Source organism: Arachis hypogaea, chromosome 2, assembly GCF_003086295.3.
Source record: "Arachis hypogaea cultivar Tifrunner chromosome 2, arahy.Tifrunner.gnm2.J5K5, whole genome shotgun sequence".
Lineage (NCBI taxonomy): Eukaryota > Viridiplantae > Streptophyta > Magnoliopsida > Fabales > Fabaceae > Arachis > Arachis hypogaea.
In genome coordinates this window covers 97383091-97407078 of record NC_092037.1, presented here as the reverse complement: position 1 = coordinate 97407078, position 23988 = coordinate 97383091, and the positions used below count along the sequence as shown (strand labels likewise).

General features: G+C 33.5%; 1 protein-coding gene and 2 long non-coding RNA genes across 4 annotated transcripts; all 3 read left to right on the top strand.

Annotated features, from left to right (window-relative positions):
• The first annotated feature begins 154 nt into the window (after nt 1–154).
• LOC112754685 (uncharacterized) lies at nt 155–908 on the top strand. Its single transcript, XR_003178662.3, has 2 exons — nt 155–438; nt 541–908. It is a non-coding gene; the product is annotated as an uncharacterized lncRNA (long non-coding RNA).
• Nucleotides 909–5286: 4378 nt separating this feature from the next.
• LOC140180437 (uncharacterized) lies at nt 5287–7046 on the top strand. The gene is made up of 2 exons (XR_011874707.1): nt 5287–5930; nt 6383–7046. It is a non-coding gene; the product is annotated as an uncharacterized lncRNA (long non-coding RNA).
• A 2181-nt stretch (nt 7047–9227) lies between these two features.
• On the top strand, nt 9228–12514 carry LOC112754657 (CLP protease regulatory subunit CLPX1, mitochondrial). 2 transcript variants are annotated; one of them, XM_025802362.3, is made up of 10 exons: nt 9228–9485; nt 10130–10258; nt 10383–10462; nt 10554–10604; nt 10724–10798; nt 10876–10956; nt 11503–11559; nt 11748–11810; nt 11963–12085; nt 12181–12514. In XM_025802362.3, the coding sequence occupies exons 2-10, from the start codon at nt 10234–10236 to the stop codon at nt 12322–12324; spliced, it is 699 nt and encodes a 232-aa protein (XP_025658147.1). In that variant the 5' UTR covers nt 9228–9485; nt 10130–10233; the 3' UTR covers nt 12325–12514. The 2 variants fall into 2 exon arrangements, with proteins under 2 accessions (XP_025658147.1, XP_025658161.1); XM_025802376.3 differs by lacking the exon at nt 10876–10956.
• The last annotated feature ends 11474 nt before the right edge of the window (nt 12515–23988 follow it).

Here is a 23988-nt window from a genome sequence, read left to right as displayed (position 1 = left end):
TTAAAATCTTCATTCAAAGATTTAGTTTATTGTCCAAAACCAGTCAATTAAAAACCGGATGTGAGCTGTTGAATCAGACGAGAACCGGCCGGTCAAACCGAAACCGAAACTGTCCGATTTCAGTAACACGACGCCGTTTCGTTAAAAAACAGAGAGAGATGCCAAGCCCAAGCCCAAGCCCCTTCCTTCAGAAATCAGATTTCAGAGAGCAACAACAACGAACTGCTGCCCGCAACCCTAGCCTCCACCACCGCCTTGTGCCTCTATTGCCGCCACAACGTCCGTCGCACCGATCCCTGTTCGCTCTCAAACTCACCAGTCGCAGGCACGCTGTTTCTTCCTCGAGCATTCGACGTCTTCGTCTTCTCACTGTCATGCTAGCCGTCGTCTTCGTCTGCTGACTCTGCTCGCCATCGTGCTTGCCATCTCAGACCGAAGGTCAGTGCTCACTGTCACCTAATCTTCATTCTTTTTAATGCTCTGTTCGGAAATCAAATCACAGGATGATTGATTATTTAATGTTTTGTGATTTTATTGAAGAAAAATCCTTCCCCATTCCAATCTCCTTCCTTCGAGTTCAGAGAGCAGAAGCTCAACCAAGAAAAAAATCATTCTCCATTCCAATTTTGTCGCCGTCTGTCGAAGCGAAAGACTGCTGTTGTCGCCTCCGTTGCACTCAAGAACTTCCGTCTTTGTGCTATCGACGTTCGCTACTTCGCTCCATTTTAATTTGGTGCTTGCTTGTTCTTCGTGTTTCTTTTATTGTCTGTTCAGAAATCAAACACTCTTCGTGTTTGTTCTTCGATGGTCAGTGATAGTCGTTTTTTAATGCTCACTACTAGTGTTCTCACTGTTGTTGTTTTGTGCTTTTATTGATTGATGATTATTGATTAAGTAATGTGTTGCTATTTTTTTTTACTCTGTACTTTAATTAATTGAATGCTCTGTCAGTGCTAGAGAATTAAAATGAGTATCCTTTGATGTCCCACAACGAACACTCAGTAACATTGATTTTCAATTAAGGAAAAATAAATTATCCATAATTCATGGGAATATAATTAAGAACTACTATTGTTAAATTAAGGATATAAAAAGTGATTGCGGTTTAAACGAAAGAATTTCAAAAGAAAATATATTTTTCTTAGATCGATGATTTAAAATATTTTCTTAAAGTAAGAAAACATAAATTCAAAATTATTTGAGAGTAAAAAAACATAAATTATGTAAAACAAGTCAAGCAAAACAAACATAATTTAGTGAAAAATATTAAGAATTAGGGAAAATTTCACTCCTTTTTCATTTAGAAAATATTAAAATAATAATTTTTTATTTATAAAATATATTATTTTTTATAATTTTTAAAAATTTTATTTTAATTTATTTTAAATTTTTTATATTAATTATAGTTAATTTTATCTATTTTAAAAAAATAAATTATTTTTTATAAAATATCTTTTAATAAAATTTTAATTTTTTTAATTAAATTTTGTTTATCAAAATATCTTTTAACAAATTATTTTTTTAGTGATTAAATTATATTTTTACTAAAATATTCTTCAAAATATTTATAATAATTAAATTATTTTTTATTAAGATACATTTCAATAATTTTTTAGTTACTAAATTATAATTTTACTAATTTTTTTAACGACATATTTTTTTTTTGTAATATCAATATATATTATTAAACATGATTTTACAAGTTTAGTTTAATATTTTTTTTATATTTTTCTATTAGTCTCATATGAAAATTTTTTTAATTTAATGTTAAAATAATATGCATTGATATCACAATTTAATCACTAAAAAAATAATATTAAAGAGTATCTTAGTAAAAAAAATCAATCATTACAAAATATTTTGAAGAATATTTTAAAAAAAATATAATTTAATCACTAGAAAAATAATTTGTTAAAAAATATTTTGCTACACACAAAATTTAATCACCAAAAATAAAATTTTTGTTAAAACATATTTTTATAAAAAATAATTTATTTTTCTTAAAGTAGATAAATTTGATATTAGTTAACACAAAAATCTTAAAATGGGTTAAAGAAAAATTTTTTTAAAAATTATAAATTTTTTTATATTTTACAAATAAAAATAAAAAAAGTATCATGAAATACGCACATAATTTGTAAATTAAACAAAAGCATAGACTGGAAAGTCTTGAAACATAATTGATGTACTTTTCTTAGCCATGAAATATGCATGTCCCACCCAGGTCTTGTTTTCACGTGGTTGAAGCAGGAAGGTTGAATTTGTGACTAGGGGGATGCATCAGTTCAAATGATACAAAGCACAAATATTATTTGTTAAATTTTAAGCACTTTCATCATTTCTAATTAATGACACAGGCCAGTGTACTAATGGTAAAAGTAATTGCCTCTTTTATTATATGGTCACATCAGGCTTCATCTCTACCACCCCTAATTATTATTGCAGGGTTGGAGCTTTAAAATACTTTTGGGTATTTGAAAAGGTGAAGAAAATGTGAGAGGGAGACGCAAGTGGAGGATGAAAAAAATGTAAAAACAATGGAGTTAAGCTGCTGAATAATATTAAAAGTGCCTATTACTGTTAGTAATCTCTTTAGGTCTCAAGGTATGGTTCTAAATTAAAGTGCTACCTTTGTTGCTTTTTAGTGGAATCGATGATGCCTGACATGAATATGTAAATGTTTACGAAAGAAAAAATTAATTTATTTCCAAGGACTCTTAATAAGAATTAGTTAATTAATAACAAGGATAATTTATATTTAAATTATTCATGAAAAGGGTCTTCTACTCTTCTTAATAATATTTAGAGAGAATGTTTAAATTATTTTATTAAAAAAATATTACGATGTAAATAAAAACTTTATTCACCAAATTAGTTAGTGATATAAAATATATTTGATATACAAATCAATCAAACAAACAAATAAAAGTGGTACATATTTTAGTCTCCCTCGTTCTGTCTCTAATATCAAAATAAATACGTTAATTTTCCATCCATCTCACGCGGTATGTGTAGGGTCGTAACTCATATGCTTTCTCTATTAATTATACTAGACATTGTGAAAATAATATGTAAATATTTCATGATTTTTGTCTTGTAAGAATAAATGTTTAATATTTAAATATTATGGTAAAAGAATTCTAGAAATTAAATAAATAAATCAAATATTAAGAATTTCTAAAAACACCTAAGTTAGTATTAAAAATATCTATAATAATATCTAATTAAAAAGAAAATCTAGATATTATGATGATGACCACTAATTTGAGAACATATAAATAGACTATCGCATACGTCATTGTAATCAAGTAAAAAATACATTAACTCCCAAATATTGTACTATCTTCTTAGTTTAGCAATAATATATAAGGATTAAATAGGATTTTGATTTTTATGGATTAACTCAAAAATCGAATTTTACCTATAAATTTTTTGTATTCGAATGTAAAAAAGACCACTAATTTCGAATATTTTTACCGAATGCTTACAGAATTATAGGATCAGAATTGAATTTTCTCACCATAGACAATTTCACCTACTATGACTTTAGATTTTGGAATATAGAGAAAAACAACATTAAAAAAAAATATACACAAAGGGTTAAAAACACCTTAGTTGATTGAATGAGTGGAGCCCTTCATATGAAGAGGAACCTACCACTAGTCCACTACGAATAGAGAACAAGAAAGAATCTACAGCATAAGACAAATTATTTATTTTCTGCCTTACTTTCTTTTTTAAAGAAGTACAAATAAATAACTCAAGCACAGAGTCACAACCTCATAATTAGCTATCATAATAGAGAACCTACCTACCTATATTATAATGTCGTCAAAGTAGGTAAATAATAAGATAGGAAAACTTTCACATGTACCATTTGCTTTAATGGAATAGCGATATACCATGTACGGCACGGTATCAACTCAAGACTTTGTCTTGTTCTATGACGCGCAATTCCAGAAATATCCCAGAAAAATAAGTAGAATAACGATAATAGTAGGACGGAGAAAGCAGCGGCTATGTGACTAAGTGTGTGTTTGGATTACAGTTTGTAAATGGGAGTTTGCATAAAATTGATTTTGCAAACTTGATTTTGATCAAAAGTAGGTTTGTATTAAAGTGATTTATGTTTGGTAATTTTTATATCAAAATGAATTATAGTAAAATAAATGTTGTTTGGTTTATACCATTCAAAATCACTTTTAAATAAAAAATTACTAAAATAGACATCAACTTAGATTTTTTTTTTTATATTATCCTATTGTTTTCATCGGCTACATTCAAGTCGGCTTTGAATGGCTTGGAGCAGATGGGCTGTTTGGTTCTCATAATATAACTATGGGTGAATGTTATGGTGCCTATCACTTTGTACCTAAGTTACTAAAAGAGGTAAATAAATAATATTTAATAAATTTTATATGATTTACTTTTTATTTTAAATATTTTATTTTTTATTTTAAAAAAAAGTTAGACAATTTAGACAGCATAACATAACAAAGACATTATAGAACTCACCGTAACTATGAAAGAAAGTGGACCAAAATTAACATTTAGATCCAAGTGGAGTTTTTTTGGTATTCATAATCTAATTCTAATTGGATTAGTAATATTCGACAATTCAAACCATTCACCCAAACTCTGCATTGTTATCTTCATGTGCGAACCAAAGCTTCAATCCTTGTTCTTATGGATATTAAAATCCATCTTCTTCCATACATCTAGAGTACACTACTTTTTAATTATTATTCTTATACAAGTACATTTTTATATGAATTTTTAAATTTACATAAAAAAATGATTGTTTATAAAATAAAAATATAGCTATAAAATTGCATAAACGTTGCTTTACAGATATTTTGGTATGGTGCTTTTATGAACTGGACTACTGGAGTGACAGTGAATTGTGATCTTTATCAGTTTAAATTTGAAGTTAATCTAAAACTCCATCATTATTTATTAATATTTCAATGATAAATAAGTTATTAGACTGAAAGGGATAATAGATTTTATACAGCGGTATATTAGTAAACAAAATAAAAATATAAATGCAAGAATTGCTAAGCTATTTGTGGTTAGGTGTGATTTTTTAGCAAGAAAAAAATGCATTGTTTCGCTATTTGTTTTGAAAAAAAAAAAACTATTTGAAAATTTCGCTGGTTAGTATATCATTTTTCCTTGTTAAGAGCTCTAGTATGTATGGACTCTTTTAATTTACACTTATTTCAAAGAGAGACAAAATAAGAAATTAAAGGGCTATAAATAATAATGATGGAATTGAAGTGTGAAATGGTATCTCTACCAAAACTCTTTAAGCTGCTCCCTCTACCAAAGCAAATAGACACGTGTCATCATGGGTATTCTCCCAAAAAAATCTTTGTATATGTGCATTATAACTCCCCATAATGATGGAATTGAAAGATTGCATCAATTTGGTCCTTCTTACTTAGCTTTCAAAGGCTGTAACTTTATGATTATATATACTCCTCCACATATTTGCCATCATCATGATTCATGAGCACTACTTCCACTTCTCTCTCTATAAATTCCTCTCTCTCTCTTCTCCTTTTTTTTTTCACCTGACACAAACACCACTTATTCTTCTTCTTTCTCTTTTCCCACTTCCTCTTCTTCATATTACCCTCGTTTTGCTTCTGCCGGATTCCCTCTCCTCCAATCATTTGGACCGAAACCCATCACACCCATTTGCAAAAGATCAAATCTTTGCACCTTCAAAGGCTCAAACACACTGAGAAGAAGGAAAAGTTCGTACCTTGGAGCTACCAACAAAAAAAAACGACCACAGCTGGGGATAGTTTGCTTCAAGTTGTTGAGGAAGAAGAAGATTCTCCTCCTGAGTCTGCTTTGCTTGATCCTGAGAACAATTCTAGGCCAAGAAGAATCGCACTTTTCGTTGGGCCTTCTCCATTTGCGTGAGTCATTCATTCTCTCTTTTGATTTTGTTCTTCATGCATCAATTTATCATCATCTTTAATATGTTTTTGGAGCGAATAATATCATTGATTGATTGCTTTCCCAAGATCTTTACAGCAAATGAGAAATCTCTTGCTTGGCCTTAAATATTTTAGTGTTACGTTAAACAAAATGGTCTTTGGTATTTTCTTTCAGCCTTCAATTAAGAGTGAAAGCTTGTATGTTGATTCTAACGTGGACTAGTAAAGAGTACTCTAAACTTGATTAGATCTGTAAGTCCTATGCCTCAAGTGAAAGCTTATATGTTAAAAATATATTATTAAATTATTATATTAAAAAAATTGAATTAATAAATAAAAATAATAAATTTTGATAATCTGACTCCTAGCATCTTGTTCATAGGTCGCTCCCTCTGTTTCTTATCTCTGTTTTTTTTTTTTTAAATATATAGCTACACTCATATGAAGAGGAAATCATCAAGAATTGGAGATCTGCTTTAAAGAAGGCAGCAAACTTTGGTGGATTTCATTATACATCCAAATACCGGTAAAAAATTTTATCCATGAAAATATATTTTTGTTATTTAGCCTCTTTTACTATTTATTATTTAATTTTATATTTAAGAGTTAATAATAGCTCTTGTATCAAATTAGTTGACTTTAAATATATAGAAAAATTATATTCATACCATTTTTTATATAATTTTTATGTATTTTTTAGATATAAAAAAGTTATTTTTTATTTTCTATGGAATCACTTTTAATACTCAAGTTAGAAAAGGTATAAAAAACGTGTATACAAAAATACATATAGTATCCTTTCTTTAACTAGTAGTACTTTTGAATCCGGTCCCATAAGTCATAACAAAACACATCAAAATGAAACTTCCAACTTGCATCCATCAAATAAATTAGAATCAAGGACAAAGTAACCCAATTCGTACAATTTTTCCATTGACAGAGATGTTTAGTGCAAAGTTCATTGACAAATTTTTTTTGTATACTATGAGCTAATTCTAAATGTCATTACTTGATTCATGTAGTGAGTTTTATATACTAAAAAAAAGATTGTGTTGTTATGAATAAGATTGTGCTTAAATTGCCTACTTCCTTCTATTTAATAGCTTATTTTAAAATAATTTATAGATTTTTAGTTTCAAAATTTGTAATACCCATTTTCTCTATTGATTTGTTCGCTTATTTTAAAATTATGTGTATTGACTTTGACAATGTTTAGCATGATAGTGAAACTGTAAAAGTTATTAGCCAATTAAAAGATAGACATGTGAATTTAAGTTTTCTAAAAGTAAAAAAAGATATAGCAAATAAAAAGACATGTACATATTCATTCTTATGGAAATATATATTAACAAATACAGGAAAGAAGTGTGATTTGTTTTTATTTTGCCTTTTTCTTCATGAGCACATGATAAATTAAAGCTTGAATCTGTTGGTTAGTTTACCAAACATTTGGATGGTCGAATTCGATGATGGTAAATGCTTTTTTGATCCTAGTACACTAGCAACTTCTTTGCATGATTTGCTGTTTGATCGGACTCTTGTTTTAGTTAGTATGACAATGCATACATAATGCTAATTATATTAACTCTGCTATCAATCAGACTGACTTTACTTTTATTGTGACCATATCAATAAGATCAGTTGAAGACATATGCATCTACAAGGCTGTGTTTGGTTTATGTCTTAAAATTACGAAGACATAGACACAAATACACAAGAGTACATAGACACAAGAAGACATTAATTTTGTATTCTGTTTGATAATTAAGACATGGACAGAACACACCATTCACAATTTTATTAAAAAGTCAATTTTACCCCATTCATTCCAGTATCACCATCACCACTTCTGGCTTTTCATACCCCTTCAAAATCATCACAATTTACCATGGCATCATCATCTTCAAGACCAACACAGATTTTTTCTAATTTTTGGTAATTCTTCATCCAAAATAAAATCAACCTCATAAACATAAAGAATTTACCCAAAATTGCTAAAAATTAGCATAACAAACACAAATCTCTATCAATCCAAATACAGAATAAGTTATCACCTCATCCATGGCAAAGAACACCACAAATAAAATTTAATCCGAAATTTAATATTTATAAAATAAACAAAAATGCTTCAATAACATTCTAATTGAATAATACAAACATTCAAATATTTTATTAAAAAAATTTTAAAACAAATACAAATTGAATCTGAGAGTAGAATAAGGCAACAGAGTAAATGAAAAAAAAAGAAAGAAGTGGAGAAGAATGAAAAGAAGATGAAAATGAGGAAAGATGAAAGGACAGGACCAAAAAAAGAAAGAAGTGGAGAAGAATGAAAAGAAGATGAAGAGAAGAAGAACAAAATACGAATGGGGGAGAGCGTCTTCGTTGTTACACAGTCGTTGTTGATGCTGATCGAAGGGTGAGGCAGAGAGACTTTCTTATTTGCGGTGACGTCACCTGCAAGGAGAAAACAGAAGACAAACAGTGCCGCCAAAGAGAGGATGGAAGCGACGCTATTGAAACCCAAATCGGGCAACAACAATGGAGGCTGAGAGAGGAAACGAAGAATGGTTGAAGAAAAAAAATTAGGTTGAAGGAATAAAATGGTAAAAATTTTCCGTGTCTCAACTTAAAAAGAAGTGTCTCAGCTAATTGAAAAGACACAAAATACATGTTTTTTGTGGGTATCTCTGTGTCACCGTGTCTTTCTTAATTTGTGTCTCACGTGCCAAACAAAGAACACTTCCCACCGTGTCTCTGTCTTTGGCATACACAGACATCAACCAAACGGTGCCCAAAGTCACCGGTTCGCCAATGCCTTTTTGTTGTTTTCTTTTTCTAAGAGGCTTTGTTCTGTTTCCATAGGTCATGGAAGTCCATTTAAAGCATCTTCATCTCTAACACCTACCCTAATCTTATCCTTCATCAACACCGCTCTCTCCCTCATCAACTTTCCTTCCTCACTCACCATCATCCTCCTCACCGCACCTTCCACCTCATCCCTCCTTATTCTCATCTCTGAGCACTCTATCCCCACCTTCCACAGATCACTCACCAACCTTGTGTTCACCCTCTGGTCCCCAAAGCTGACACATCATTGGAACTCGACGCTGAAGAGCGTGTGCTTCGGGGTTGACACATCATCGGAACCTGAAGCACACGCTCTTCAATGTCAAGTTCAATGATGTGTCAGCTTTGGGGACCAGAGGGTGAATGCGAGGTTGGTGAGTGATGTGTGGATGGTGGGGATAGAGTGCTCGGAGATGAGAATAAGGAGGGATGAGGTGGAAGGTGCGGTGAGGAGGATGATGGTGAGTGAGGAAGGGAAGTTGATGAGGGAGAGAGCGATGTTGATGAAGGATAAGATTAGGATAGGTGTTAGAGATGAAGATGCTTTAAATGGACTTTATTTAATCTACACTTCCATGATCTATGGAAACAGAACAAAGCCTCTTGAAGGAGAAAACAAAAAAAAAGGTTTTCAAAATTGAAGCACTCAATCGCAATGTTGTTAGCCAGGAGAAAGCGAAAAAGGTTGCAAACCTTCAGCTTTTCATTTCATTTTATTTGATTTCAAGTTTAATTTATTTAGTTTTTGATATGAAGCTATTCTTTCATATACTGGTAGTAGGGATAATACTAGTTCGAGCGTAGTGATTAGTCATTAGGAAAATGCTTCATAGCAAGAAAATTTTCTGGAAAATGTTTGGCGGAGTAGTGTGTGCTGAAATAACACTTACCCCATGATTTGCTTTTATCAAACCACTCATAAGCTGCATTTGTATTGCCATTTATTTGCAGCAACCTGTTTTTGGCAATGTAGCTTCACTTTATTCATTGCCTGCCTATGATGCATAAATGCTTGAATTTTGCTTTGGAATGTACTATATTCATGATTGCATATATTTATGAAATTCTTATGTCTTAGATTCTCTCTGCATGACACTAATGTTTTGAAATAAACGATAAGATTTTCAACTCCATCCATTGTTTTATTTATTATATGGGAGTTATAGCCATGTATAGGGTAATCATTGGAATAGTTGTCTGTATTAGGTAATCGACATAATTGTGTAATATATAGGTTCATGAATTCTCTTCTTGGTTATTTTTCTTCCCCCCTCCCTTTTTTACCCTGATATATATATATTAATGTAGTTTTTATTCTCAACTCAAAGGTTCTTTCGGTGGCTGTTTACAACCACTACAGCAGGATTCATCTTGCTTCCCCAACCAATCAGAAGATGGAGATGATGTGGTTGAACCAGAGAAAAGCAATGTCATGCTTATTGGTCCAACAGGCTCAGGTGTCACATTGCTATTTCACTACATCAATACCCTTCCAGAATAGAAAGAGTGTGTGTGTTTCTCTGTAATTTGTAATAATGGATTGTAGTGAGACTCAGTTGCCACTTTTGCTGGGAATTGTAGGCAAGACGTTGCTTGCGAAAACACTGGCACGTGCTGTGAACTTACCATTTGCCATAGCAGATGCAACAACACTGACTCAGGCAGGTTCCACAATATCTTCTTGTGTATGTGTTCTATATCATTTGTTTTGTGGACTTTGTTTTACTGATAAATGCAGTTTTTCTTTTTCAGGCGGGTTATGTGGGAGAAGATGTTGAATCAATATTATATAGGCTTCTTGAGGTATGCCCTTGAACTCTCTATTCACCTACTGTTTGCTCTATATAGATTATTGTCTTTTTCATTCACAGTCTTAGTGGTAGATACAGATTTTTCAACTTTTCTTGATGGACTCTTTTTAGGAAGCGGATTTTGATGTGGAATTAGCTCAGCGGGGAATTGTCTATGTTGATGAAGTCGATAAGATCACTAATAAGGTTTCCTACTTTTATAAAATTTTGATTTAATATTTTTCTGTAATTGCATAAAATATTGATTTTGGCTAGTTTGTCAGGCTGAGAGTAGAAATATTGTAAGAGATGTATCTGGGGAGGGTGTGCAGCAGGCCTTGCTAAAATGCTGGAAAGCACTGTGGGTAAATTTTATATTAAGGTTTCCTTTTGGCTTTTGATAACTACTTTATTTCTTCCATTTTGTCTATCCTGTGCTTTTTTTATAAATCTTTACATAGCAGACCCAAGTCCCAACCCAGAAATTTGGCAGTCAATATAAAAATTTGTTGATTCGTTGTGACATAATCCAGCAGTGTGAAACCTTTATTCGTTGTGACATAATCCAGCAGTGTGGAACCTTTATTTTTCCTCGTAAAACTTGTACACAAAAAAAAAAAAAAAAAAACTGCAGATTGCATATGATTTCATATCTGTGTGTTTTACATTGTCAATAAAGAAACATTGTTTGGAGTAACATTGCATCAGATCTAGGTAGCTCTAGAAAATGATTAGCAATTGGATGAAACCATTGTACACATTTGCATAAGTATTAGTCGACTGCGGGGGAAGTATTTAGAAAATAAAATAGACTTGCATCCATATAATTTAATGATTTTAAAACTTTTAAGTATGCTTGTGATCTTCTATTTATATACTATATTCTTGTATTTTCTGTCTTTTCCTTTCAGGTAGTGAGTGTACCTGATAAAGGAGCTAGCAAGCAGCATGCTGGTGATAACATTCTGGTGTGTTGGCACAAACAGAATTTACATTTATTTATTATTGACATAGATGAGAGAAAGTACCACTAACGGTTGAAATTTAGAATTGAGGATATTCTTGTCATGAGAAGATAAGAGAAAGTACCACCTAGTAGCCCTCTATCAGCTTTGTGAATTCCACTGCTTCTTACAATACTTTTTATGAAACGCAGGTCCTTGTTGAACCTAAAAATGCCCTTGTTAAACAATACAGAAAGATGTTCGAAATGAACAATGTAAGCTGTTAGTCTTTTGATTCATGTTTTATCCCGATTCTTATTGTGCTTAAATTCTTCTTCTCCAACATACCTCATTGGGTTGTTCAATATTGTTGGCATGGTAACCTCTTTTTTCAGTGACTTATGCCACGTCTGATCCAATGTTTCAGGTTAATTTACATTTCACTGATACTGCTCTGAGATTGATTGCTAAGAAAGCCATGGCAAAGAACACTGGTGCCCGTGGTTTAAGAGCCTTGTTAGAAAATGTTCTTACTGAAGCAATGTTTGAGGTACATTCTATATATTCTAGTGTCAGATTTTATTCTGTTTTCATTTTTATTAATATAAATGTGTCTTTTCTGAATTTTGATTGCCTTATCCACAGATTCCAAACAAGGTGGATCTTGACAATGTAAAAGCAGTGCTGGTTGACGGTTCATTGGATGGCCCTGGCTGTGGCGCAAAAATCCTGTACAGTGTTGATGATGGAGCGTTGGAGGATCAAACATCAGCATATGTTTGTACATAGATAATACTTGTCAGAATCTTCCTTACCATCCTTTTGTTTTTCTTTATTGCGTCTTTTTCTTGTTATTATCCTTATGGTATATACCTCCCCACCCTCAAATAAAAAGGAGGGAAAAAAAATAACTTAAAAGAGCAAATATGAATAATACTGTTCTGTACAGCTAATGAGCATGGTCTAATGTTAAATTCAATCTCTCTATAATAGGGGCTCTCATTAGTCACAACACATCATATATTCTTTCTTGGTTGAATCAACATCTACTTCATGACCATAGTAAGAAATATCAACTAGATACATGAAAGCCAAGAATGTATACTTATGGACAAGTGTTAGTGGCTTTATCACTTACATTTTCCTTAGTGTTACTACTTTCTATGTATCACTTTCAATGGATTAGATGAACAACATGCTGAGAGTCACAGTTCAAAAGGGCATCTGCATAATAAGAGCTGCCTCTCCATTCAAATATAACACCATCCAACAGTTTACAAATCAGATGTATATCGACTTAAGTAATTAATAAACATCAAAACTAATTGAAAAGACACAATTCTGATGAAAGATTAATAAGATTACCTTAATTTCTTAAGCAAGTATGAATTAAGTTAAAAAGCATAAATCACTTCATTGCCAACAAGCAACAACCATGGGAAGGACTTGCCCCTTGGATACTCCAATATCAAAATCTAAAGCAGCATGAATATTCCAAGCCTTTTATCACAACATGCAATAGAAGGGGACCGAAGTAGTAATCTCTCGGCCTTCACCTATCAAGAAAGTGATTTCTGCACCAAGATTAACCTTAACCACATCAGCACATTAGTCAGTATGGCATTCTCATGTACAAGTTGTTCTGACAGTGATCATTCCTTGGAAGGATGGAAAGAGAATGAGGATGGAAATACGAGATTACCTTGGCAGCATTCCACACATCAAAAACTAATTAAGCTTCCACGGATCAAAAAAGTAATTTACTCTGTCCAAGTATTGAACTCCCTGCTAGACTTGCTCACATTAAAAATTGCTTCAATTATTTAAGATAAATTTATTTATTTATGGATTAAGTTATGATATACCACCACCTTGGTACATCATAAAGTAAGGTGATCCAATAGTGCAGTTTGAATCTTGATTAATGTCATTCTTTTATGATCCAAATGTAAACATTGGATCACATTGTTGCATCTTGGACATTTTTCTAATTCTTGGAAACAATTTTTCGGTTTAAGTAAGAAGCAATGAAGCATGGAATATATTCTCACCTTACTGTTTTCGGTAATATTTAGTGAGTATTTGGGTGAGCTTTTAACAGAATATCTTTTTTGAGTTATTTTTTTTAAAAATATTTTATAAAAAAATAAAAGTAATTTTTTTAATGAAGAAAGATATCGACTTAACAGCACCCATACAAGCACTTAAACATCTTTGTTACCAAACGCCAAGATAATGGAGAACTGTTTTTCTGATCGACTTGGTTTTCTTCTTCATTCAAGCTTTGAGATACTTCTTTTGGTTTTAAGGAAACCATTGACATCCTGGTCCTGTTATTAGAAATTTGATAAATCCTAGAAACCGATGAGAACCTTTTTTGGTCTGCTTCCATCTTGTGAATCATCCTCATCTTGACTTCGTCGAGAGTGTAAATCGATTGAGGATCTGTCCTCCCAATCCCAGATTTCCGTCTCCAACTGCTTCTATCTTTAAAAAACTGGAACTGAGGATCCACTTTTTGAAAGACATCTAGGATGTCTGAGGCATATATTGGGTAAACCCCGCACCCTATGACCCTCCATACATATGGGATACGTTTATACCATGGCGTATAATCTTCACATCGAGTTTCAACTTTGAATTCAGAGAGTTTCAGCTTTGAATTTAAATGTGGCATTGTTGCCATGCCATTGACGATTATGAGCAGCATGAAACCATATGCAGACATGATCTGAGTTCCATCGACTCGTTTTAGCAAACTGTTTGCTATACCCAAAACCACTGTAATGACAACGGATTATGGGAGGCCGTTTTGAAGAAAAAGCACGACTAGTGGTGGGAGACTCTATATGGGAAGGAATATGATAAACAACACAACAGAGAATGAAACCAACTAGCTGGTTCAATGGTTGATCTGCAGGAAGGTCAATAGTTACCGAAGCCTCTCTTGTCTGATATATGAACCATGGTGGAACCTTGCTTCCGGGATAAAAAACCTGACTGTTGGATTCAGGGAAGAATTTAGTATCGTCATCATCAGCATGAGGTTCAATTTTGTATTGCAGCATGTCAGCCAATGTATCTCTAATTGCTACTCCCATCATTGTAAGATGCACATATTCTAAGAATGAATTCTCATCAAGCCTCTCGCAGTTTTCAAATGAGATGGATTTTAGATTTAAGCTGAATAGTTTCTTTGTATTGAACAATTTCTCCAGCGTTCTGCAGTTTATGGCAGATAAATGTACAAGAGATGGTGGAAGCTCCGGTAAGGATTGAAGGCTGAAGCAATCCTTTAAGTTGAGTTCTTGTAACCGCGACAAGGCTTTCATACTGTGAGGGAGTTCAATCAGCTTTTACTTTTTGAAACTAGCTTATGTTTTAAAAGCTGCATCACTTGCGTTTGGTAAAATCAAATTAAAAATAACTTTTAATAACCACAAGCACTACAATTGTGTTTGGTAAAAATAATTTTTAAAATTAAAAAAATTATAATAAACATGTTTATAACGAAGAATAATTTCTCTTTTCAAATTTTTTAAAATTTTATATAATATTTTTAAATAAAATAATTTTAAAATAAAAAATTATTTTATATATTGGCTCACCTTTACAGATCACAAAAAATAGGACACATATCTCAAATAAACTACTCTTATGATTATATATCTATATGACTATATTTACATATGTATATACATGTTATTATAATTTTAACTAATGTTCATGCAAGAAAAATTTTATGATTGGTTTTCATAAATCAAGTCAACCTCTTCACATTTCAAAGAACAGATAAAAAACAAACAAACATCGTAGATCCACTGAAAAATACAAAAAATAACGCACAAAAAAATAATATAAATAGATAGAAGTTCATACCTAATATGTAATAGAGATGTATTTGTGTTAAAATTTGTGAAGATTAGGTTGAAAAATAAAAAATATATGAAGACTGTGTTAGAATTTGTGAAGGTTAGGATGAGAAGTTAGAAATATATGAGGATTTCAATGGCAATATAATAGCGGAGAATATATGCGGGAAAATAAATAAAATTTGACAAGCACAACCAACTTTGAAAAGCTCACGCTTAAGTACTTTCAAAAGCACACCTAACTTTTAAAAGCCACAAGCACAAACACTTGGACTTTTTAATTTACCAAACACACTTGGACTTTTTAATTTACCAAACGCAAAATGAGGTGCATGTGCATCTCTTGGAAAAGCTTTACCAAACCAAGCCTCAGTACCTCAAGGGATACCAAGAGACACACTTCGTTTGGAAGAGTTTTAAGTCTCACATTACTTAGATCAAACTCTACTAAGTTTGGTGAGACGGCTAACTGATGAGTACAACTTATTAATTACTGTCCCTTTGAAATTTAAACTTTTTAATTCCTCTGGTGACAATGAAAATTCCTTCAAGCTTGAGTAACGAAGATGGAGTTCTTTTAAGAAATTTCAAATGAATCTCGCCTTTAAGACTCTTCAGTTCTTTACAACCATGAACACTCAAGGATTTAAGCTTGTGGATGGATAAAATGGATGGATGAAGTTGACATAAGCTTTCACAATAATCCAGCTCTATTTCTTCAAGGTTTGATGCCTTAGTAAAATCTGGAAGCTCCACCAGCTGCTTGCATCCCCAAAGGTTAATCTTCTTTAAATTTACAAGATCCTATAACAATTAAGGGGAGCATCATCACATGTTAACATACTTAATTTTCTATTAAGAGAAGTCTAAAAGATGCTCTTATAAATGTAGATATCTATACCTGAACTCCATCCCAAAGTTTAGAAACTTGGCTATCTGGCAGAGAAAGCTTAACAAGCTTCTCAGCACAAAAATTTGGCGGAAGAGACTTCACAGGGCAGCCACTCCACTCCAAGTATCTTAGTTCGTTTGGAAATGAATCAAAAGTTGAAGAAACGTGCACATTTGCTGATTCTTTGTGCCTCCATGAATCATAAAATTTAAGAAACCTATCTAAACATAAATGATACAAAGATCTCATTATAGAGAGGGAATATGAGTAGCTTAATACAATGCTTATGAAGAAAACAAAGGAGGAGGAGGATTATTGGTGAGGGGACATTGGTTCTTGTCGCATCTTTAAAAGCAAGTTACGTTTCAATTCGTGGAAAATGATATCCAATTCATCATTACACTCATATTCAATACTTGTTGAATTTAACTCATGATATTTGAGACATATATTGGTGAAACGCTACACTCTAGGACTGAGCAAACATCATTTGCATTTCTTTCTTCATAGAAATAGTTTGATCCAACCCTGAATTGAAATAAAATCTTGTGTATATTAGTAGTATCTGTCTCAATTCATATTCAACTGCTATTTGCAACATGATGAGATAAGATTTTTCCGTTATATCGCGCTCTGAAACCTCATCCAATCTCATACAATTTCTAAAGGAGACGTAGATACTGCTTAAACCAAATATTGCATCTAAACTAAATATTGTTTTCAGGTAAAGATTGAAGGCTGCAGCAATCTTTAAGAAACTGAATTGCCCGATCAATGAGTGCAGTATATCAATGAGCCATCATTATTTGCATAATTATTAATCAAAGAAAAATTGCTAAAATTAAATATCATTTCATTTCAGATATGAATAATACTGTTCTGTACAGCTAATGAGCATAGTATAATGTTAAATTCAATGTTATTATAATAGCTCTCTCATTACTCACATCATGTATCCTTTCTTGGGTAGATTAAACAAGTTGTTATATACTTATATATCAAACACTGCTGTATGCAGCTGAAGATGGGGAAAGATGGAATAGGATAAGAGTCCTTAACTGGATATTACTTGCTAAAGTTAAAGGCAGAACCATTTAAAAGATTCAAAATGGGTGTACAAATTTTAGCTAACCTCACCTAGTGTTACAAAACCTAATAAATTGACTATTGACATTACTAGCACCAACTATCCAGTGGTTGATGAACATAGATGCTCCGAATTCCAACGATTTCCACACTATTTATCAAAGGATTTCCTTCTTATCCCAAGGTCTGATGATGACATGCCAACAAATGCAATTGCAAGCAACCCTGACCCAGCAAACTCCACAGGCTCTATACGTGACTGTGACAGGCAATGAATTGAGAAACGCAAGATAAACCGAGGATTATAACATAGTCCGACTTCAACAAGAGGAGAATGTATATGTACAGGATTTGATGTAGTTAGTGAAAACCATGATAGAAAGATTATAACATGTTAAAACCACTAACAATACAAACTGCACCAGTGAAGTAACTTGAGAACATGTCCTAACCTATTTACCAAAAATATCTGGTTCAATATTGTTTCCTGTTGGTAGCATATCGGCAATACTTCTATCGTAGGAAAAATTGAGAACTGTTGAAATGCATATGTTAGGATCAATTGAAATGTTTTTTCTATTTTGGCTTCCAGAGCATACTTCAGTTGGTTCTGAATCAAACTTGATATTAGAAGATGCACACTGTTCAAGAGAATGGCCCATGGTGGGGGTCCAAAGAAGCAAGTCCCCATAGGCACTCCACATCAGATAAGTTCAAAGACTGTGATCCATTCATAGACTCAATTTCATGAATCAGATTATATATCTCCAAATCAATCTGATTGAGTGTTGCACCATAACAATGACATAGTAGTGCATGCAATTCTTTTATATTTATACCAATATCATTTTCAGAATCTATATCAATTTGATGACCTCTTATCCATAAGAGTACCCGAAGCAATCTAACAATTTCGAATGGTCCTATAGAAAGATCAGTCAATTTTTCAGTGAGCTTTTCATAATTTTCACGATGGTCATGAGAAGGGATGACAAGACATTTCAGAATGCTGGATACTGGCTTGAATAAGAAATTTCATACGGGCAAGCTGAGTTGTCTCTGGGATGACAAGACATTTCATTTCCTTTATAAAACTTCTTATTTTGCAAATAACCAATCACCATGACACTTCATAAGGGCAAGTTGAGTTGTCTCTGGAGAAGCAATCATGTTTAAAATGGAGATTTGGTGACCTAACAAGTGGTATCAGAGCCGATTCGATAGTCGAAAACTTCATATTGTGTCCCAACAAGTGGTATCAGGACGGCGGCGTGCGACGGAGGGTCGGTGTCATGCGGCACTGTGGAGGGAAATGGTTAGCCGTCACAGTGCCCAGCAATTGCTGACAGCAACGGAGGGTGTGTACATGTAAAAATAAATTCATGGTGAGACCATTATATATATAAAATATAACAATAATAATAAAATGCATTCCAATTTCAAGTAATCATAGTTAAAAATGGAGATTTGGTTACCTAACAAGTGGTATCAGAGCCGATTCGGTGGTCGAAAACTGCATATGGTGTCCCAACAAGTGGTACCATATGAAGTTTTTGACCACCGAATCGGCTTTGATACCACTTGTTGCTCCTATATTCAAGCAATCATGGTTAAAAATGGAGATTTGGTGACCTAACAAGTGGTATCAGAGCCGATTCGGTGGTCGACAACTTCATATGATGTCCCAACAAATGGTATCAGAACCGATTTGGTAGTCGAAAACTCCCCAGAGTGACACTACAAGTTGTATCAGAGCCACACGGTGGCCCAACAAGTGGTATCAAAGTCAATTCGATGGTCAAAAACTTTTCATGGTGCCCCTAACAAGTTGTATTGGAGCTCACAAGTGGTATCAGAGCCAATAAATGGTTCAAAACACAAATATTATCTTTTAAATTTTATGCACTCCACTGAAAAAAATTGTACAATAATGTATGTGTCAGTGCAACCAATAATGGAGATGCACACTTTTGTATGTGTCGGTGCAACCAATAATGGCCAACAAACTTTTGTATGTGTCGGTGCAACCAATAATGGCCAACAAGATGGCACACTTTTGTATGTGTCAGTGTTACAACTAATGCTAACACAATTTTGTTTATTTATTTATTTATTTATTTTGGAGCTTGGATTCTTGGAATCATATATATGGTCCTAAGCTCACACTTTCTCGGAGTTTTCTTTATCAAGAAAATAAGAAATATTTGCCACACAATTATTAGATAAACAATTGATTAAAGTATTAAATTATTAGATCAGTGATTTAACCCATGAATTATTGATTGATACCATATGAAGTTTTCGACTACCGAATCGGCTTTGATACCACTTGTTGCTCCTATATTCAAGCAATTATGGTTAAAAATGGAAATTTGGTGACCTAACAAGTGGTATCAGAGCTGATTCGGTGGTCGAAAACTTCATATAGTGTCTCAACAAGTGGTATCAGGACAGCGGCACACAGCGGAGGGTCGGTGTCATGCGGCACCGTGGAGGGGAATGCTTAGCCGTCACAGTGCCCAGCAATTGCTGGCAGCAACAGAAGGCGTGTGCATGTAAAAATAAATTCATGGTGAGACCATTATATATAAAATTGCCATAATAATAATAAAAATAAAAATGCATTCCAATTTCAAGCAATCATGGTTAAAAATGGAGATTTGGTGACCTAACAAGTGGTATCAGAGCCGATTCGGTGGTCAAAAACTTCATATAGTGTCCCAACAAGTGGTATCAGAGCCGATTTGGTAGTCAAAAACTCCCCAGAGTGACACTACAAATTGTATCAGAGCCGCACGGTGGCCCAACAAGTAGTATCAGAGCCAATTCAATGGTCAAAAACTTCCCACGGTGCCCCCAACAATTTGTATTGGAAGCATAACAAGCTGGGAAGAAAAGGAACTAATCGAAATGACTTACGGCTTAGCAAACAGCGAACAAAAGTTTCTATGGGTGATAAGAACAGAAACGATAAAATCAATCCCGGAAGAAGTGAAAAGTGCGACGAGAGAGAAGGGTAGAATAATAAAATAGGCACTGCAGAGGGAAGTTCTAGCGCATAGAGCGGTGGGAGGGTTCAATCACTCGATCTCGTATACCATGGTGCGCCGTCTCCTTCTATGGGTTTCGAAAGAAGCTTTCCAGTGACCCCAATCCAACTTAATCTTCCAAATTTTTCCAACAGAAAAACATTCTAGCTTGCAAAACAATCTAATACATTATTGTGAGCTACACCGTGGAAATGAAGAGGTAGTGTACTGTAGATTGAGGGTATGACTATGACGAGTTATGATTATTGTGTGGTGCCGAAGAATTAGAAAAGGACATGATGATAGTATGAACAAGTCCATTTAAACCATCTTCATCTCTAACACCTACCCTAATCTTATCCTTCATTGATACCGCTCTCCCTCATCAACTTCCCTTCTTCACTCACCAACATCCTCCTCACCGCACCTTCCACCTCATCCCTCCTTATTCTCATCTCCGAGCACTCTATCCCCACCTTCCACACATCACTTACCAACCTTGCGTTCACCTTCTGGTCCCCGAAGCACGCTGACACATCATCGGAACCCCGAAGCACATGCTCTCCCCGAAGCACGGCTGACACATCATCGGAACCCCGAAGCATAAAAACCACCTTTCGTTGTTTGCTAAACCGTACGCCACTTCAGCTTGACAGCATGAACCCCATCTGCGGGTGCCCAATCCGATCCAACCCGGTCGGCTAGGGTTACCAATGCGATCCGCTGCGGGTAGGATTAGGTGCGGAGCAGGTTGGCCTGCGGAGCGGATAGGGTGCGGGTTGAGCCTCAACCCTACCCGCACCCTCTATAATATGTGTTATACTTATATATTTTTAAAAATGTTACATAAGAGAGTTGAACCAAGGACCTTAAGCATGTGCAAAAAGGCCTTAGCCACTGAACCAAATTTATAAATTTGTAAGCTTTACTTATTAGTTTTGTAAAAAGTTTTTTTTTGTCAACCCACGGGTAGGGTCGGATACGCGCGGGTTGAGTGCGGGTAGGGTTAGGGTTGGATTCAAACCCTACCCTACCCTACCCGTTGCCACCCCTATCAATTAGTTTCTTCTGTTCTCAACTCGCTATGCTTCCTAAACTAACGTACAGGACTGAACACGGCTCTTGTTCGTTCAGCCATGTTATGCAGCTATAATCTTCTTGCATGAAATTTGTTGAACAATTATTATCCTCTTGCGTTTCTGAAGACGTCATGTACATGTGTAAGGATCCTATGAGAAACATATCAATTTTGTAGAGATTCCGGAGTTTTTGGAGTGACGAAGACTCTAGAAATTCGATGGTATTGAAGATGATGCCTAATAATGGCTTCACTGAGACTGATTCAGCTGTTTATTGCACCATGAGCTCAGTTACAGATTCTTTCAAATTGAAAATTGGTATATCTTTATATCCAAGAGGTTCAAGTCCTTCTACCATCTCTATACACACTGCTAGAATCTGCCAACAAAATTTTTAGCCAATTAAGAATTTTTGTTCCACTTGAAATCAACACATTTATATAAACATGTTTAATTCATAAATATACACTTATTACTAGTTACTTATAATTTCATTGCTAATAAATATTTCAAAAATATTTACAAGTGATTATATTTTATTATTTAAAAACTATATTAAAGAAGTAATTATATTATATATATTTCTAAAATTATGCACATATTATCACTCTAAAAATAGATATATATTTCTATTTTGTTTTCCTTTTCGCTAACTAGCACTTCGTGTGAATAGCTGTAGCCTCGTACTTTTTACTTTCTGTTGTACAATATTGACTTTGTCATAGCCCATATAGTTGATTAGTATTCAGTTTTGCTAAAAGACACAACACAAATAAACTAGCAACTTTACATATTTAAAATTTAAAAAATTACAATTTCAAGCTCTATATTAAGTTTGCTACTTTTTGTATTGTCCACTTAAATGGAATTGCTGTTGAAGTTAATTGAAATAAAATTTTTAATTTTTTTTGGTGACTGAAATAAATTAAACAAAGAAAAACAAAACAAATAAAATTAGGAACTGCTTAAATAGAGGGGTAGTCCCGTTTAAGACTACTCTTAAACTCTTCCCAAGGTGAAAGAAGCTCCACATACGAAAGTTGTAACTTCATCACCATCTTTGCCATAGTATCTGCCACCGTGTTTGCATCTCTCATAATCAAACGAAAGTCAACACGCCAATTCCAATGCATGATATCTCTTATTTTGAGTACCAATGGATCAATAAACCCAAAACCATCTTGAGTAACAAGATTAAATGCTTCCACACAATCCGTCTCACAAATAACATCTCGTTGACCCACATCCCAAGCTAAGAGATATCCTCTCCAAATAGCAAACAATTCTCCTTGAAGAATACTATTACTCTCAATCATTCCCAAACACCCCCTTTGCCAACTCTCATTACAATCTCTAATAACACAAGCAAAACCAACACTATCACCCGAACCAAAATAACTAGCATCACAATTAATCTTAAAAGTACCAATGGATGGGGGATTCCAAAAACCATTTAGAGTAGAGGGAAGGGACATACGTTGTAATTCAAAAATATTCCTAAGCTCCTTTTCTGAAGTTAATGCCAGACAAATCACTTTTTCCGGAGGCCAAGTTTCATGGGGACTAAATATGTCATTATTCCTTGCTCGCCATATCCACCAAAGTCCCGAAAAGAACTTGAACGGATGCTCTCTGCTATGATACAAGAACCAGTTCTTCAAATCCAAAGGATGACAAGAAATATCCAACCTATGCCAGATAAGCTGAGCTTTTGGACAATCCCGAATACAATGTAAAACCGATTCCTGGCTAGAAAGACATTTTGGACACCTATCCGATGACGACATCCCTCTTCTAAAGCGAAAACTTGCAGTAGGAAGAGCCTCCTTAAGACACAACCAAGCCAAAAACTTATGCTTTTCCGGAACAAGCTGACGCCAAAGCCAAAGCCAATTCTCCCGCTCCTCCCAACCAAACAGTTGCTTACACAACCACAAGTAACCATTGCGTGAGTTATAGACTTTGGCAGTAGACCCACTCCAATACCAACCCACTTCTGGACCTGCTTGTTCATCTGGATTGTAAGAGAGAATATTACCTTTCAGATTTTGAGATAAAGAAGAATAAAGAGTATCCAAATGCCACCTACCAACCGACCAAATATCTTGTATCCAGAGATTCGAATCAGAAATGTGAATAAAATATTCTTATATTAAATAAACAATATAGCAAAACTCATAAAACAATATTGACATAACCTTTATTTAAGTTTGAGTTAACATGTAAAATACGTCTTTATTTCGTATGTTAGAACATGTAAAATATTAAATAACACAATTATTCATCTTTATTTGATATATATATTTTATATAATTAATTTCTAAATATTGAAAATAAGAATTAATCGCTTTTAAAACAATCATTAAATATACTCCAAGAATTTAATAAAAGAATTTTTCTTTAGAGCAAAGAGCTAATTAAGATGACAATTAATTAAACAAATAATCAACTGACAATTAATTAAACTCTATATAAGTATTGATGGTAAAGAATTA